The sequence below is a fragment of the Rhineura floridana genome, chromosome 1, assembly GCF_030035675.1.
Source record: "Rhineura floridana isolate rRhiFlo1 chromosome 1, rRhiFlo1.hap2, whole genome shotgun sequence".
Taxonomy (NCBI): domain Eukaryota; kingdom Metazoa; phylum Chordata; class Lepidosauria; order Squamata; family Rhineuridae; genus Rhineura; species Rhineura floridana.
In genome coordinates this window covers 148,008,961-148,025,686 of record NC_084480.1, presented here as the reverse complement: position 1 = coordinate 148,025,686, position 16,726 = coordinate 148,008,961, and the positions used below count along the sequence as shown (strand labels likewise).

Sequence of the window (16,726 nt, the reverse complement as noted above, 5' to 3'; positions counted from 1 at the left end):
TAACTTATCAAGAACTTTTAGAAAATGTGCATGGAGAATATATAATGAAAGAGAGAGAACAATTAATAAAGGAAGGATATAGTTCTCAATGGTTTGCCTATTTACAATTGTTAGAAAGATATAAAATGGATAAGAAAATGTATGGTTTTGAAATAAGTAAATCTGATTTTGAAATAGGTCTGTGTACAAATGATGAATGTATAATTGCGAAAATGTATAAACTTTTGTTAAAAATGGAAATGGAAGAAGAACAAGTAAAAGAGTGTATGGTAAAATGGGCAAAAAAAATTGGCTACAACATACAAATGGATCAATGGGAAAATATGTGGAGAAAAGGATTGAAATTTACATTATGTTATAATCTTAAAGAAAATTTCTATAAAATGATGTACCGTTGGTACATGACTCCAGAAAAGTTGTCAAAAATGTATAGTAATGTTCCTAATGTTTGTTGGAAATGTAAACAACAAGAAGGATCATTTTATCATATGTGGTGGTTGTGTAAACAGGCAAAATCATTCTGGGCACAGATAGGTAGGATGATGCAAAAAATTCTAAAGATAAATATTCAGTCAAAGCCAGAATTTTTTTTATTGGATTTTATGGATAAACAAATAGAAAAGAAATATGGAAGAATAATATTATATATGATTACAGCATCAAGATTATTATATGCACAAAAGTGGAAAATGGAATCAACACCAACAATGGAAGAATGGTTATTGAAATTAATGGACTTGGTAGAGATGGATAAATTGACATGCTTAATTAGAGAAAAATCGATAGATATATTTCTTAAGGAATGGAAGCCTCTCTTAGACTTTTTGTTGAAAGATAAAAATGAAATGATGATAATGGGATTTGACGATTAATTAAGATAGCCTATGGAGAAAAGTGATTTTGTATGTATCAAGGGACAGGTTTGATATATATTATATACTTATAGCTGATCTGCGACAAATCGGAAGTCAAGAGTTTTTATTGTATTATTATGTTTTTGTTGTTTGATTTTGTTTTGTTTGTCTTCTGAAAATCTGAATAAAAATTATTAAAAAAAAAAATACCTTCGCACAGTCATTAACCAAAATGGAAACCATAGTTAAGAAATTAGAAGAAGGCTAGGACTGGGGAGGGCAGCTATAAGAGAACGAGAAAACTTCCTCAAATGCAAAGATGTATCACTGAACACTAAAGTCAGGATCATTCAGACCATGGTATTCCCAATCTCTACGTATGGATGTGAAAGTTGGACAGTGAAAAAAATGGGTAAGAGAAAAATCAACTCATTTGAAATGTGGTGTTGGAAGAGGGCTTTGCAGTTACCATGGAAAGCAAAAAAGACAAATAATTGGGTGTTAGAATAAATTCAACCAGAACTATCACTAGAAGCTAAAATGATGAAACTGAGGTTATCATACTTTGGACACATAATGAGAAGACAGGATTCACTAGAAAAGACAATAATGCTGGGGAAAACAGAAGGGAGTAGAAAAAGAGGAAGGCCAAACAAGAGATGGATTGATTCCATCAAGGAAGCCACAGACCTGAACTTACAAGATCTAAACAGGGTGGTTCATGACAGATGCTGTTGGAGGTCACTGATTCATAGGATCGCCATAAGTCGTAATCAACTTGAAGGCATGTAACAATAAGAATTTCATTCCTGAATGCTTTCTCCAAAACATCACAAATTTACATCTACTCCCTTATCAGAACAGTTAATCAGGCTGGAGAAGGTAATGCTGGAAGTGTTATCCTGGGATTCTGGCTGGCCACTGTAAGAACAGGAGGCAGGACTAGATGGACTTTTGGTCTGATCCAGCAGGGCTCTTGCATCCTTGTTGGACTTTTTAATTGTATTCATCATAGCCTACTTTGCTACAGTTACATGAAACACAGTGTACAATTTTTATAAAGTTTCTAGCCTTCAACAATGCAAGGAAAATAATTTTAAAATGTACGTTTCTTTTGGATGGTAGAGCAGCAGCAGTGACAACGAAGGACTGGCTGCCCAGTGTACTTACTTACTGCCCCTGACACATCTTGCTAGGCTATAGCGAGGCTCTGGGTAAATCACACACAGTGAAAACAGATTTCATGGGGTATCCAGAGAAAAAAATAGCAAATTTCATAGTCATCCACAAATTCAAGAAAAAGGATATAAACACACCAAAATTCAATTACATTGCCCATAAAGGTTCTCAGATGTTTAAAGATATTTTTATAATGAATAAAAATGAATGCTAGGCTCTGAATAGAAATTCTAATTTAAAATGAAGGAACAGGCATAAAATACATTTCACACAAAAGTATGTTACGGCAGAGATGGAGCATTAGAGCTTAGAGCAACTGACAGAGACTGCACAGAACCATGCTATCATGCCCAGGAAGGACGGTACTGACTTGTGATCTCAGCAAAGTGGTGCCCCTGCCATCTGTCCATTGACTGTTTCTCTGCATCTTCGCTGTAGAGGTGGCACACATGTCACGCACACCCACCCATCCACACCCACAGCCATATCTAAGCTTCAGTTTCTACATCTTGTTTTGCAGAGAAGTTATACAACAGAACCTGAGGACCGAAAGAAGTAGAGTATGATCTATAGATGAAACAAGTCCTTGGGGAGTCACACTCTAGAGACTTCTTTCAAATGCAGCCATCCTATGTGGGAGAAATCCCAGGTCCTCTGCCACTATCCCCAGCACCCTACGACTGACTAACGTTGCCCATATACTCTCCCCAAATCACCTGTTCCCCCTACTCCCCTCAAAACAAGTGGAAACTTTTGGCCTTCTCCTACCTGGTCCAGTTCCATCTCATCTGGGCTCTTCAACCTGGAGGCAAGTATGTTGCTTGTGCGGTCTATTGGCAGAACCACAATGTAGTACCACCTGGGGAACAAGAGGGGGAAGAGGTGAACCCTGCTACAGACTGTAGGAAATGAAAGCCCTGAAACTCCCACTTCTTATCTCCAATTCCTTTGGACTTTCCAGAGACTCAGGCTGCAGCCTGCTGGCTTGTATTAGGCTAATAAGGCCAGCTTCTGGGAGATGGTGCTAGAGACTGGGACAGCACAACTCTATAATCTGGTTCCTGTTCCAGTGGTGGGAAATCAAAAACACAAATGAGACTTCAACAAGTCTCCTATGGGGATTTATATATATTATTTAGTTGTGCTGCACTGTGGAAAGCGCATATTTGATCCTTTCAGGCAAAAGATGGAATTAAGGCTTTGTAACCCCTATTTTTCATATGAAGACAGGTGATTATGAGGAGCAGGATACAATGCATAAGAATGGTAGGCCCGGACCAGAGTCCTGAGCACTTCACCATTTCAAATCCTGCACATCAGCCTTTCCCAACATGGTGCCCTCCAGATGTTTTGGACTACAATTCCTAATATCTCTGCCCATTGGCCACACTGGCTTGGGCTTATGTAAGTTGTACATCCGAAGATCAGGTCAGGTAAGGCTGCTGTATTGTGTACTCTTATACTCCCATATTTTCAGCAGCCACTTGCTGTTGGGAAGTATTTCCATCACTTTGTAGGTGAATTCACACCATTATCATGGTCTGTGTAATCTAACACAGTTCTCAACAATATTACCGTTATTGCACATAAAAAAACCCCAAGATCCTGCAGGAACTCAGGAGACTCCCACCTCCCTCAAACGTACACAGAATCATAGAATCATCACCTTGTTCTCCTTTGATAGGAACAGGCCAGTGAATAAAGTAGAATCATACCTGACTGGCACAGAGGTCTGCACTTTGGGGAGAGTGAGGGTGAACCGTCCATTATGGATATATTTGTATGTGGAAATGGGCTTGCTCTGGAGGACATCAGGTGCTGTTCGGATGAAGACCCGGTGCTGTAATGCTCCTGCACTACTTCCCCGGTTTGTGAGTGCAAAGGAATAATTTGTGTCTGGCTGCAGGTCATTAATCAGCTTCTTCATGGAGTGGCCATCCACCTCCACTGTCTGGCCATTGTACAGAATCTGCAAGCAAAGGAAACAAGCTGATAGGTTTCCTCATGGGAAAGGGCTGGATGAAGGCCCCTTTCCAAAACTCCTTGGATCTGTTTTGAAATCCTTACACTATATGAGGTACCAAAAAAGTTCATCTGTGGATGTGTGACCACACCAAATCTGATCAAAGAACCCTCACATAGAATCAACAGTTGGTGCTGCCTTCTCCCAGATCTGTTATTCTGCACATGTGGGCTCTGCCATCCATTCAAGATAAAGGGTAAGGTGGGCTGACTGGCTAGCTCTGCCTCACTTGCTAGGCCTTCTGGCTTTAGTTACAGTGGTGCAAGTCACTGTGGCAGAGCGATTAAAAGCAGTTTCTAATACTGTATTAATCTGTTACTAAAAATCTGTTCAAGGAATAAGATTACTAGTCCAAGAATATTCTGCTTATGTCCTCATGAAAATATCTCAAAATCAGTTCTCACTTCCCAATAAAGTGTCTGTTTAAAATCCATTTTAGCATCGAACACAGGCAGGGAAGCAGCTCTTTTAGATCAGGGACAGTGTCAGGTTCTGATTGCAATGGGAATCTCACCATAACATTGACTCTTACTCACTTCACAAGACCGGTCATCTCTTTGCAGGGAAGTTTATCTCTTGGACCAGATGAAGCAATGACTCTTCCCTGAGGAGAACTGAAAGCCTCATTACTGATTTTTAGTGAAGAAATTTCAGAGGTCTCAGTTCATTCCCAACAAAAATACCATGGGATTTAGCTGTGCCATACCATGGGATTTAGCTGTGCCTCAGCGTTCACAAATCAGAACAATATCTGCTTTAATTAAATCTGTTAAAGAGAAAGATGACACCCTTTGGGATGTAGATTTAGTGAGAGACTGTTTATCAAGTGTAGATAATGCTAATTGTTCCCAAGGAGATTTATCAGCAGTGCTTGTTAAGATTATTAGGCTTTGGCCTGGCATCCTGCGTGTTTGAATTAAGCAGCTAGGCACAGGGGGCATCCTGTTTGCAAAGTTCCTGTTCCTGAAGATCACAGCTGCTACTGGGCCAGCTACTCTGTTGGCACTTGTGCATGGCCTGGACATCTAGGATTGTCAACAGGAAGAACAAAGTTCATTTACACCCCTTGTGTTTGCATGGCTGTTCTTCAGCTAGCAAGTCGCTAACACCATCTGCTTCTGTGCCTTATCATGACAAACCCACAGCTTCAACTGCTGTCAACTCTCTACTCACATCAGCGACCTCAACTGTAGAAACCACACTAAACCTTATGAAGACCACACCATACAATAGTCTTGATGATGGTCCCAAGACATCTCTGATCATATAGCAATTGGAATGAGTCCAAAGAACTAATCTTTTATGAACTAATTTCCCGTATAAAAGTCCACTGCCACCACAAGTGCTTACATGTCTCTGTGATGTTGCCAGCAAGTAATAGCCGGCAGAGCTGTATACTATGGTGCCTTGTTGGATTTTAGAAGTCTCTCTGTCCTAATTGTAGCAAGCTCCAAAATACTTCATGGTTAGGGACTTCCGGGAAGGGTTGCTTTGCCTGTGCTGCCTCTGAGCGAGCTCTCGTCTCAGAAGAAGCTTTTCCAGCTCTAAAATCAGTCACAACGTTCTTTTTGACTGATAAAGATTTCCTCCCGGGCAGGGAGGAACGTAGAGATCAACCCCAAAGCCTGTTTTTGTGGGGAGGACTGGATTTCATTTATTTATGAGAGAAAGTTCAAACTGCAATGCCGGACGGACTTTCATCAAGCTCTAGCTGATTATAGCGACACGTTTATCTTTTCTTTAAAGAAAACGGACTCTAACAGGCAGATAAGCATCCTTCTTTCTATCTTCTTTTTTTACTTGGCTTAAATTGGTGCAGCAAAAAAGAGATTTGTCAATGAATCAGCTGTGAAGAACTCTTAGGTGAGTTTTGGCTTTTCTCTTTCACTAACGAAATTAAGGAGGAAAGAAACCGAAAAAGCTTATCTTTGTTTTTATCGCAAAAAGCTGTCCTGGAGGTGCATTCTAAAGATATCAACGGAAGAGGGATTTCTATTTCGAGGAGGGGGGGGCAATCTTTTTGGTCTATTTCATTTTGACGAAACTGCTTGTTCACGACGCCACTAATTGTTTTGATGTTGGGAACTAAGTTTGTTTTGTATTCCTGAACACATAGAGATAAGGCAGGCTGTATTGTCTACACTGATACAAGCAAGCCTGAAATATTAACCCAATTGTGGCTGAAATAATTTTTGTCTCTGTGGTTTTAAGAATGACAACCAGGAAAGTGAATGAGACCATGGGAGAAATTATGTTTCAGAAAATAATGGGTGAGATTGAGATAACGAAACAAACCCTGAGACAGGGTGGACAGGAGATGAAAATTGAACTTAACAAAATGACGCAGGAGCTTAAAGAAATAGTGGATTCTGACTTCCGGGAAGGGTGACTTAGCCTGTGCCTGCTTTTGAGACGGGCTCCTGCCTCAAAAGAAGCTTATTCAGATATATCAGTCAGTTTTTTCTTTTTTTTTTGACTGATTAAACTTCTCCCGGGTAGGGAGAAACGAAGAGATTAACCTCAAAGCCTATTTTTGTTGGGACGACCAGATCTCATTAATTTATGGGACGAGGTCCAGCCGACGAAAGTGGGACGGATTTTCAACAGCAAGCTCTATCTGTTAAAGCGAACGTTCATCTTATCTTCTAAGAGAGAACGCACTAACAGGCAAGCACCCTTCTTTCTATATTTTTCTTTTACTTGACTTAAATTGTTGCTGTTTAAAAGAGATTTGCCAGATTGATCAGTTTTTGACATCTCACTGGGGAGCCATAACTTCTCTCTGCTACGCACTAATTAATAGCTTATCTCTGTTTTTGTTGCAAAAAGCTGTCCTGGATTTGCATTCTAAAGATATACACAGAAGAGGGATTTCTATTCCAGATTTTTATTTTGAAAAATATTATACTGTTTTGAGACTACTCTCTTTTTGGTCTATTTTATTTTGACGAATCTGTTTCTTGACGATTGCCATTAATTGTTTCGATCCTGGGAACTGCATTTTGTTTACTTAACTATTGGAGAGATAAGGCTGTCTGCTCTGTTTATACTGTGATGTCACCAAGTTTGGAGTATTAACCCAATTGTTGCTGAAATAAGAAGTGGTTTTCCTATATTTTTCTTTTAAAATGGCAATTAAGAAAGTGGCTGAAAATCTGGAAATAACTATGTTTCAGAAAATAATGGATGAGATTGAGATAATGAAAATTGAATTGAGTAAAATGAAGCAGGAGATTAAAGATATAAGGGTCCCTGTGAGAGAGGTGACCCTGGAAGGGGTCCCTGTGAGAGAGGAGACCCCGGAGATTGGAACAGGGGTCCCTGTGAGAGAGGTGACCCTGGAGACTGGAATAGGGGTCCCTGTGAGAGAGGAGATCCCGGAGATTGGAACCAACGTGGAACAGGAACAAGATTTGGAGTCTATGGACTTTAGAAATAAAATCTATTGTTTGGAACTCAATGTTATCTCTGAAGAAATGAATGAAGATTCTAGAGATAAAGTTATCAATGGCATGGATAATCTTCTGGACTGGAATGATGTGATGGAGCCCAATATAGAGAAAATCTATGGAATTAACTGCAGCCATGTGACAATGGAAAAACTTTTAAGAGATGACCCAGTGTATTTTGAAAAAAAGAACAGAGATATGATTTTACAGCAGTATTTCAGCAACCTATTCAGAATGGATGGCAAGAAAATATTTGGGATAGAGGTAATCCCCATCAGACTCTTACTATATGACTATGGCTTTGACAGCAAGATTATTATGGAATACTGATAATGGAAGATTGGATATTGAAATTACTGGACTTAACAAGACTACTGAAGATGGAAGATGGAAAATGGAACTAATAGAGATAATAGAACAATGGCTACTGAAATTATTGAACCTAACAGATTCTGATGTGATGGATTAATTGAAATGTTTATTTTGACTATGGTTATGACAATAAGATTATCATAATTAGTAATGAGATGGATTAATCGATATGCTTATCTGGAAAAAAAAATTGATAGATATATTTCTTAAAGAATTGAAACCTCTCTTTGACTTTTTGTGGAAAGAATAAAGTAATGTTTATGAGATTTGATGATTAAGTAAGATAACTACTGGAGGAAAGTGATTTTATAATATGACTTAAGAGACAGGATTGTTATATATTATAGACTTATAACTGATTTGATCTTTGACAAATGGGAAGTCAATATTTTACTCTTTATTTTTTATTTTTGTTTTTTTTTTTCTTTTTTTCTTTTTGTTTAACTATTTTTGATTTTGTTTTTTGTCTTTGAATGTTTTATGATTTTGTCTTGTATGTTTTATGAAAATCTGAATAAAAATTATTGAAAAAAAAAAAAAAGAAATAGTGGATTCTGTGAGAGAGGAGCTTGATGGGATAGGGAAGCTACAAGCCCTGGAGATTGGAACAAATGTGAAATTTGAAAAAGATTTGGATTTTATGGATGTTAGAAATAAAGTTGACTGTTTGGAATTCAACGTTGTCTCTGAAGAAATTAATGAAGATTTTGGTGGTAAAGTTATCAATGTCTTGGATAATTTTCTGGACTGGAATGATGTGATGGAGTTTGACATAGAAAAAATCTATGGAGTTGGCTACAGATATGTGACAGTGGAGAAACTCTTAAGAGATGAGCCAGTGCATTTTGTAAAAAAGAAGAATAGAGATATGACTTTGCAGCAATACTTCAGTAACATATTCAGAATTCTTGACTGGAATGATGTGATGGGGCCTGACATGGAAAAAATTTATGGAATTAACTACAAATATGTGACAGAGCAGAGATGCACCCAGAACAGAGATGTGACTCTACAACAATATTTCAACAACATATTCAGAATTGATGGCAAAGACGTATTTGTGATGGGGGAAATTCCCATCAGACTCTTGTTATATGACTATGGCTATGACAGCAAGATCATCATGGGATACTGATAATGGATGAATGGATACTGAAACCACTGGATTTAACAGGACTATTGAAGATGGAAGATGGAATTAATATTGATAATGGAAGAATGGTTATGGAAATTATTGGACTTAACAGATTTGACGAGATGGATTAATGGATATGTTTACTTGGACTATGGCTATGACAACAAGATTATTATGGGATATTGATAACGGAAGAATGGCTACTGAAATTATTGGACTTAACAGGATTACTGAAGATGGAAGATGGAGTTAATATAGATAATGGAAGAATGGCTATTGAAATTATTGGGCCTAACAGATTTGAATTAGATGGATTAAGTGACATGTTTATTTGGAGAAAAATTGAAAGATATATCTTTCAAGAAATTGAAACCTCTCTTTGACTTTTTGTGGAAAGAATAAAATAATGTTTATGACATTACTTTCCAAAATCAACAAAAGAATCAAGAGATTTTGCCTGGAAATGCAATGGTTTTTAGCTCATCCTTAGAAGACTGGCCTGCTGATTTATCATGCTTTGGTGATCTAGAGTAAAGAAGAAAATCTCAGGACTCTGCAATACCCAAGACGAGGAGGTGCTCATAATTCTTACAGCCTGACACAAACCCCTGGTGTTTCTCCAGATTTGCTTACTTAGCTTATGTAAATGGGCTGATGGATCCCTGAAACAGATTCCTTCCTTCCTTATTGCACATGAATCAGGTCCCCATCTGTGACAGTGATATTCCCTTACCTTGAAAGGAACTTCAGATTTGTAAGAGTCTGGAACCTCCCAGCTAAGCAGAACTGAAGTTTTCATCACAGCACTGACACGAAAGTTCTTTGCAAACACTGCAATTAGAAATAATCCTTTTGAGTGGCCTTTGCGGGACAACAGTGGACAACTAACAAGTACTAACCCTTTCCTTTCCACTCCTCTCAGTAGCAGCACAGGTTGGTGTTTTCAGTTAGAAGCAATAAGCTTTTTCACTTCTTAAGATACCCGAGCTTTTCAACCAGTCTCCCAGTGCCATTGCACTCTTTGCATGTACAGACCGAGGGTTAAGACTGAGTTGTCCACTTTCCCCTGTGACTCTCTGTCATGATCAGAAATTAGCAGTTACTAGGCACTGTTTCTTCACAAAAGCTCTGTTCTCAAGTTCTCAACAAAGCCGTAATTCTCATGTGAGAACAGAAAATGGTGTGTGCGCTTGAAATAACCAAAGCAGTCATGCAGCCTCTGTGCCCCATCCCACCCCCCTCCAGTTAAAAGCCCAGTAAGAATGACCAGCTCATCTCTGACCTGTTTTCTGTCATAGGGGTTCATTATCTGATCATAGAGGAGGTGCCCACCTTGTTCCATTGGCATCGTTCTAGACTGAATGCTGGGGCTGAGAGGCCCAGCTCCCTTGCTAGCATGGGCTCTAACTTTGATATCATAGGTTGTGTCAGGTTTAAGGTTGGTCAGAGTGATGCTTGTTTCCTTTGTTACATTGGTCAGGTTCTGCTGGCTGTTAATGTCTCGGTACACTACTGTGTAGTTGGTAATTTTTCCATTCCTCTCAGCCAGAAGTGGAGGGTTCCAGGTCACTTTAGTGGTAGAAGTGGTGAGGCCTACCACACGCAGGTTCTGAGGGAAGCCATTTGGCACCTCCTCTGCAGTAGTGATTTCCTTCTCAAGCTCCTCCCCAAGACCAACCCTATTCTTGGCAGCCAACTTGAAGATGTAGGTGGCACCCTTGTAAAGATCAGTCACAGTGAAGTGATCAACATTCTTCTCAAAGTTCATAACTTTCATCTTCTCCTCATCAGCATGTTTGAACTGTAGCTGGTAGCCCAGCAGCTCCCCAACCAATTCTTTAGGTGGATGCCAATTGATCAGAGCTGTGTTCATGGCTGTGGTGCTGATCATCATGGTAGGCTTGCCTGGGACTGTGGGACAAAAACAGGATGACATGCTGTGGGTGGGAAGGAGAGCAAGCTTTGGCCTTTTGCTATTGGAGTTGCTCACCCAGGAAGGTTTAGAGCTTAACTACATGCTGAGAAATATTAGGTGGTATAGCCCTTCCTCCCAATCTGGAGTCAGATTGCAGATAAAAGATCACAAGTTTGAATGCTCCCCTACATTACAAACTTGTGCACATGAAAAGGTAGCATGTTTGGGAGAAGGATAAGCTAAAAGCCTTCTTCCTGACATGCTAGATTTCCACAGAGAGGGAGTTTCTGACAGGAGCAATGTCCAAAAATGCCAACCACCACTGAAGTATTTTAGTCCAGAAACAATAGCATTGTACTTCTGAACATGTAGTTTAACATTTACTTTTCCAAGTCCTCTAAATTCTGTAATTAAACAAACATTAATTAAATAAAATCTAAATTCTATAATGGAAAGGACAAATACTGTATGTCTTGATTTCACAAATATCCTTAAAGTATGTAATTTTCTCTGCAGAACATACCTCATTTGGTCATGGAATTTGAATTGTTTGCTGAAAATCCTATGGTGAAATCTCTAGGACTGTAAAGGATTGGGAATACGGAACATTAACACAAAGACTGCACTTTCACTTAAATAGAGTGACCGATAGTTTGTGTGTCTTGTCAAGGTTCTGAAGGAATTCTGCCAGCTGACATATTTTATGAAAACTTTTATGAAACCCATGGAATCTGCAGACACTGATAATTCAGAATGCCAACAGGCAATGGACTGAAATTCAGATGGAAAGAAATCCGAGGGCAAATTAGTCAAGAAATTAGAAGAAGGCTAGGATGGGAGGGCAGCTATGAGAGAATTAGAAAAGGTCCTCAAATGCAAAGATGTGTCACTGAACACTAAAGTCAGAATCATCCAGACCATGGTATTCCCGATCTCTATGTATGGATGTGAACATTGGACAGTGAAAAAAGCGGGTAAGAGAAAAATCAACTCATTTGAAATGTGGTGTTGGAGGACAACTTTGCAGATACCGTGGACCACAAAAAAGACAAATAATTGGGTGTTAGAACAAATTAAACCAGAACTATCACTAGAAGCTAAAATGATGAAACTGAGGTTATCATACTTTGGACGCATAATGAGAAGACAGGATTCACTAGAAAAGACCATAATGCTGGGGAAAACAGAAGTAGAAAAAGAGGAAGATCAAACAAGAGATGGATTGATTCCATAAAGGAAGCCACAGACCTGAACTTACAAGATCTGAACAGGGTGGTTTATAACAGATGCTATTGGAGGTCGCTGATTCATAGGATCGCCATAAGTTGTGATCAATTTGAAGGCACATAACAACAAATTAGTTCCCAACATTGCAATGAAAACCTACACTGTTGGATACTGCCTTTAAAACCTCCTTACATCTGACTCTTAAATCTCAGTGCACCTACCCAGCCACTCCTTCAACCTTGCTATTTGCAGAAGGGAGTTCAGAGAAAGCAGACTTGGGACAGTATGATAAAGCAGGCAATAGGGTAATGCTATAAGAAAAGAAATCTGGGCTTTATCACAAGATATTGCAGAGATACCCAGACTCAGATCTGGAATCTCTGCTAGTTTGATGCAGGCAATTTTCACAGTAATCTTTATAATTTCACCACCTGTGCGAGCTGTTGAGAGCATAGCATGCTGTTTGCAATCAAAATGTGCTGTGTTTGAGTTGATGAACTTGTTCCTGCTAGGAATGTTGATGTGATAGCTGGGCAGCAACAGGATTCCAAATCTCATATATGTATCACAAATTAAGGGCTGCTCCCTTCAAAGCTTAACACCTGCTGTACAAAATGGATGGTTTCATATCTCCATTCCACCCACAACAGAGAGACATCCTTCCCTCAAATCAGGGGAGATTGACGTGTAAATCCATCAACAGCAAAATTATTCAGTATCAGCACAGTGCCATGATAACTGCTATCCTGTGTGGGATTGTGGCATCCAGAGCCAACTCACAATAGTGAAGTGGTATTCTGGATTTGGCTAACTTGTGATGAAGTTGCCATGTGAATGTCATAAAGGTATGGTGTCTAGCAGGTTTAATCTGTTTAGCTGGACATTGTGGTGGCAGAGTGAACAGAGCAGATATCATTGCATGAATCAAGAAAGAGAGATACTGATGAGAGAAGAAGCATAGAATATGACTCTGATATCAGCTGTTACTGGCAGCAGAGAAATCAAAGCACCAGAAAGATGCTCCTAAGAGAAGATAGTGTAGCTCTGTACCTGAAACTAATGTGAAATTAGGGGACTGATGGCAAGGCCCAATGAGTAAATATGAGATAAGGACTAGACTAAATCAGTTACTTCCATGTGAGAACAAGCCTCCAACATCTCAAAATCAACCCTCCCAAGTGCCTGGCTTAGATCTCTACCAAGACTTTAACATTTCTGGAGTCTCTATACCCATCCATGGGAAGAGCAGACTTTGAGAACCAACTAGTATGGAATTTGACAAATGCAAGGGCAGAGTGGGCAGTAACTTTATTGAAAGGCTTTTGGTCTCCATGATTCATATGCAGACACACAGAGTCCAGACCTGCACGCTGTTTGGAGCCAGGAAGGATCTGCTTCATTCTGGGAAAATCCAGACAGCATTCCAAAACAACAGGAGAACTTTATAGAAAGACCTACAAAAGCTCTTCATTGTGCCATTGGCCATAGTGTTAAAAAACTAGTAGTTCCATAACCTAAGTAGATTGGCAGTTCTAGGCAAATACCTCTCCTTCTCATAGTGACTGATGTGAACCTCTGTGTGTCTCCAGGGGCCACTCTCTCCTTCTGTTTGCTGCCTCTTGTTCAGACAAGTACTTGGAGAGGGAGACAAACTATTTTCCTTGTTCAGGGGTGTCCTAATTCTGGGATTCTAACATGGCAGTTCTAAAATACACACACTCTCTCTCTCCAGACAAGGCCTCTATTGCAACAGGAGGTTGTTGCTGAACAAGAATGAGAAGGTTGGTCGCAGGGCAGTTCATTAATCCATTACAATTTTTGTACATGGAGATGGTATTTTATGCAGGAAAACAGATATTTATCGTAATGTGATAGTAAATGGATAATACCAGAAATTAGTATAATCCAATGAACTGGAATGTCAGTGGAATCAGGACAGGTAAAAAAAAAGGTATACAGCCCATACATATGGAATCTATTTCCATAAGATGTAGCAATGGCCAATAGTTTAGAAGGTATCTTACCTGTTCAAGGCAGACAGATTTTCCAGCAGCTATTCATCATGATCACCATATGGAACTTTTATGAGCAGTTCTAAATATCAGATACTTGGGATAAACAAGGGATGGCCATTGCTATCCTGCTCTGCTTGTGGCTCTCTAGATGCACTTGACTGGCTGCTGTTAGACACAAAATGCCAGGCTACCTGCAAATCATCTCCATTTCAGAAAACTATAATGTATGAAGTCGCCCTTAGAGAGAGGAAGAGTTTCCATTCTTCTCTACTGTACAGACTATTTGCTTTCTCCAACACCTGCAGACAGTCTGCAAAATAGGGAATGAGCCCACGGGTATAAATGTGTTTCACCTTCCTGACCCCTCTGAAGATAAAAATGTCTGTCAGTCCACAAGTCTTCAGATGTATCAGTGACTCTGGAGCTCAAATCATTAAAATACACTTTCACATCAAGGATACATTTTAGTACCATTGTCTCACCTGCTCCACTTGTTGTGACCACTTTGTCCCTGCTCCGGGCTCCATCCCCTTTAGTAGTGTAGGCTGCAATGCTGACAGAGTAAGTTGTTTCGGGTAAAAGGCCTCCTATGAGGGTTTCCTGGGGGAAACAGATTTTTTTAGCCCTTTATCAAAATAAGAAAGGAAGGAATACAGGAGCACCTCTGTCTCTTGGATATTTGTGATCGATCCATCTAGTTTCAAAACACACAAGGAGGAAACCCTGGCCCTGAAGTTTTACTAACTAGTTTAAGAGATTGCTTTGGATCCAAGGCCTCTATCTCTCACAGCTGGGTGTCCATCATTGAGCTGAAGTATTCTCTGCATTGGGAAAACACATCCCAGCTTGCTTGAAGCAACCGAGTTGGTGTCAGAAACAAGTTTTCTGGCCTCTGCAAAGTAGGCCATGGTACCTTTAGCCATAGGCTACTTTAGTTGTGTCTCCTGTGCACCTGCCTTTGCCAGTAAGCACTCATTTTCATTAAATCACATAAGAACGTAACAAGAGCCTGCTGGATCAGGCAGTGGCCCATCTAGTCCAACATCCTGTTCTCACAATAGCCAACCGGATGCCCATGGAAAGTCAGCAACCACAACCTGAGTGCAAAAGCGCTCTCCCCTCTTGCAGTTTCCAGCAACTGGTATTCAGAAGCGCACCACCTCTGACTATGGAGGCAGAGCACAACTATCACGGCTAGTAGCCACTGATAGCCTTGAAGGAAAGACGAAAGAAGAGCTTGGAAAAGTTACTTTTTTGAACTACAACTCCCATCAGCCCCAGCCAGCATGGCCACTGGGTTGGGCTGATGGGTGTTGTAGTTCAAAAAAGTAACTTTTCCAAGCTCTGCCCTTAACCTCCATCAACAAATCCACATATTATTCTTTTCCAAATATTAACAGGGGATGAAAGGGTGGGCATGTCTGGAGCAGCTTCTCAAACTCCACAATTGCAAAGGCTAGTGCAACGTAGTGGTGGTTAGTTGTAGTCTGTGGGTGGTATTCAGTGCTCATCCTAGTTAGAGTAGGCCCATTTAAGATAATAGACATGATTACCTTAGTTTCATTAATTTCAGTGGGTCTACTCTGAGTAGGACTTAGTTGACCACAACCCTGAATTCTAGACAAATTGTCTAGCATTTAATTCTGGATGAAAAAGAAATGTCACTGCTACAAACATGAAACCAACAAAATACAGCAAATCAAAATGGGAGGGGGAAGAACAACTTTTCCACAACTTTTGCCACAAGTGAGCTTGCCACTCGCCAGAGGACCAGGGACTACTGAGTAGTTTCACCATTACCATCTCAGAGAGAATGCCAACAAGGGTAGATCAAGCTGGTGCCAACTGTATGTAAATATCTGTTAGCAATTCTCCTTGTTCTGGCAAACTGAGCTCCTATCATTTTCTTCCACTCTCCTTCCCTTGTGGGTCTTGTCTTTTAGTCTGTGAGCCTGGGCATGGTCCATGTCTTACATTCATTTACAAACGGTGCCTTTCAGCAGCATTGTGTATTGAATTTTAATTGCTGTGAGACACTTAAGGGAGACAAAGAGTTTCTTCAAATCAACAGGCCACAAACAAGCACATCCTTTTGCAATACCTAGCAGGGAGAACTGCTGCCCAATCACATAATGAGGTCATGAAACAGTCTTCTCAGTTCACAGTGCTGTTATTTACCCTATAGATACAGGGACAAAAGACAAAAAGCACTTGTTAGGAATCTAATGTGACCCCAGTAACAAGAAAGTAGCAGCCTTCCATCACACTTAACAAGAAGGTTATAACTGCAATATAACATAACAGAGGCAGGCAACTCATCTCAGTCTTGCCAACCGAAGGCACTACAATGGACAGCAATACAGTTAGTGGATCTCCCATGGGGTATCACTTGCTATAACATGCATTCACGAGAGTCTTGCTTCCCATGCCATAGACAGCAGGGGAAATTCTGTAAAAACAGAGGACAGGCAGAAAATTCTAAAGAAAACAAAGGCCAAAAGGACTGGAGGCATCACTATTGCTTCCTCAATGGTGTGTACTGAACTTGGAAGGCTAG

At 40.0% G+C, this 16,726-nt stretch overlaps 1 protein-coding gene across 1 annotated transcript in view; it reads right to left on the bottom strand.

Annotated features, from left to right (window-relative positions):
• Positions 1-15,077, bottom strand: part of LOC133376906 (receptor-type tyrosine-protein phosphatase F-like) — a 30,458-nt gene extending 15,381 nt beyond the window's left edge. Inside the window, exons 1-6 of the mRNA XM_061609851.1 lie at positions 14,958-15,077; positions 14,652-14,769; positions 10,345-10,923; positions 9,746-9,843; positions 3,749-4,002; positions 2,802-2,892 (exon numbers count right to left, since the gene is read on the bottom strand). Coding sequence (XP_061465835.1) covers positions 2,802-2,892; positions 3,749-4,002; positions 9,746-9,843; positions 10,345-10,923; positions 14,652-14,769; positions 14,958-15,077 — 1,260 coding nt within the window. The remainder of the gene's footprint in view (positions 1-2,801; positions 2,893-3,748; positions 4,003-9,745; positions 9,844-10,344; positions 10,924-14,651; positions 14,770-14,957) is intronic.
• Positions 15,078-16,726: the final 1,649 nt, after the last annotated feature.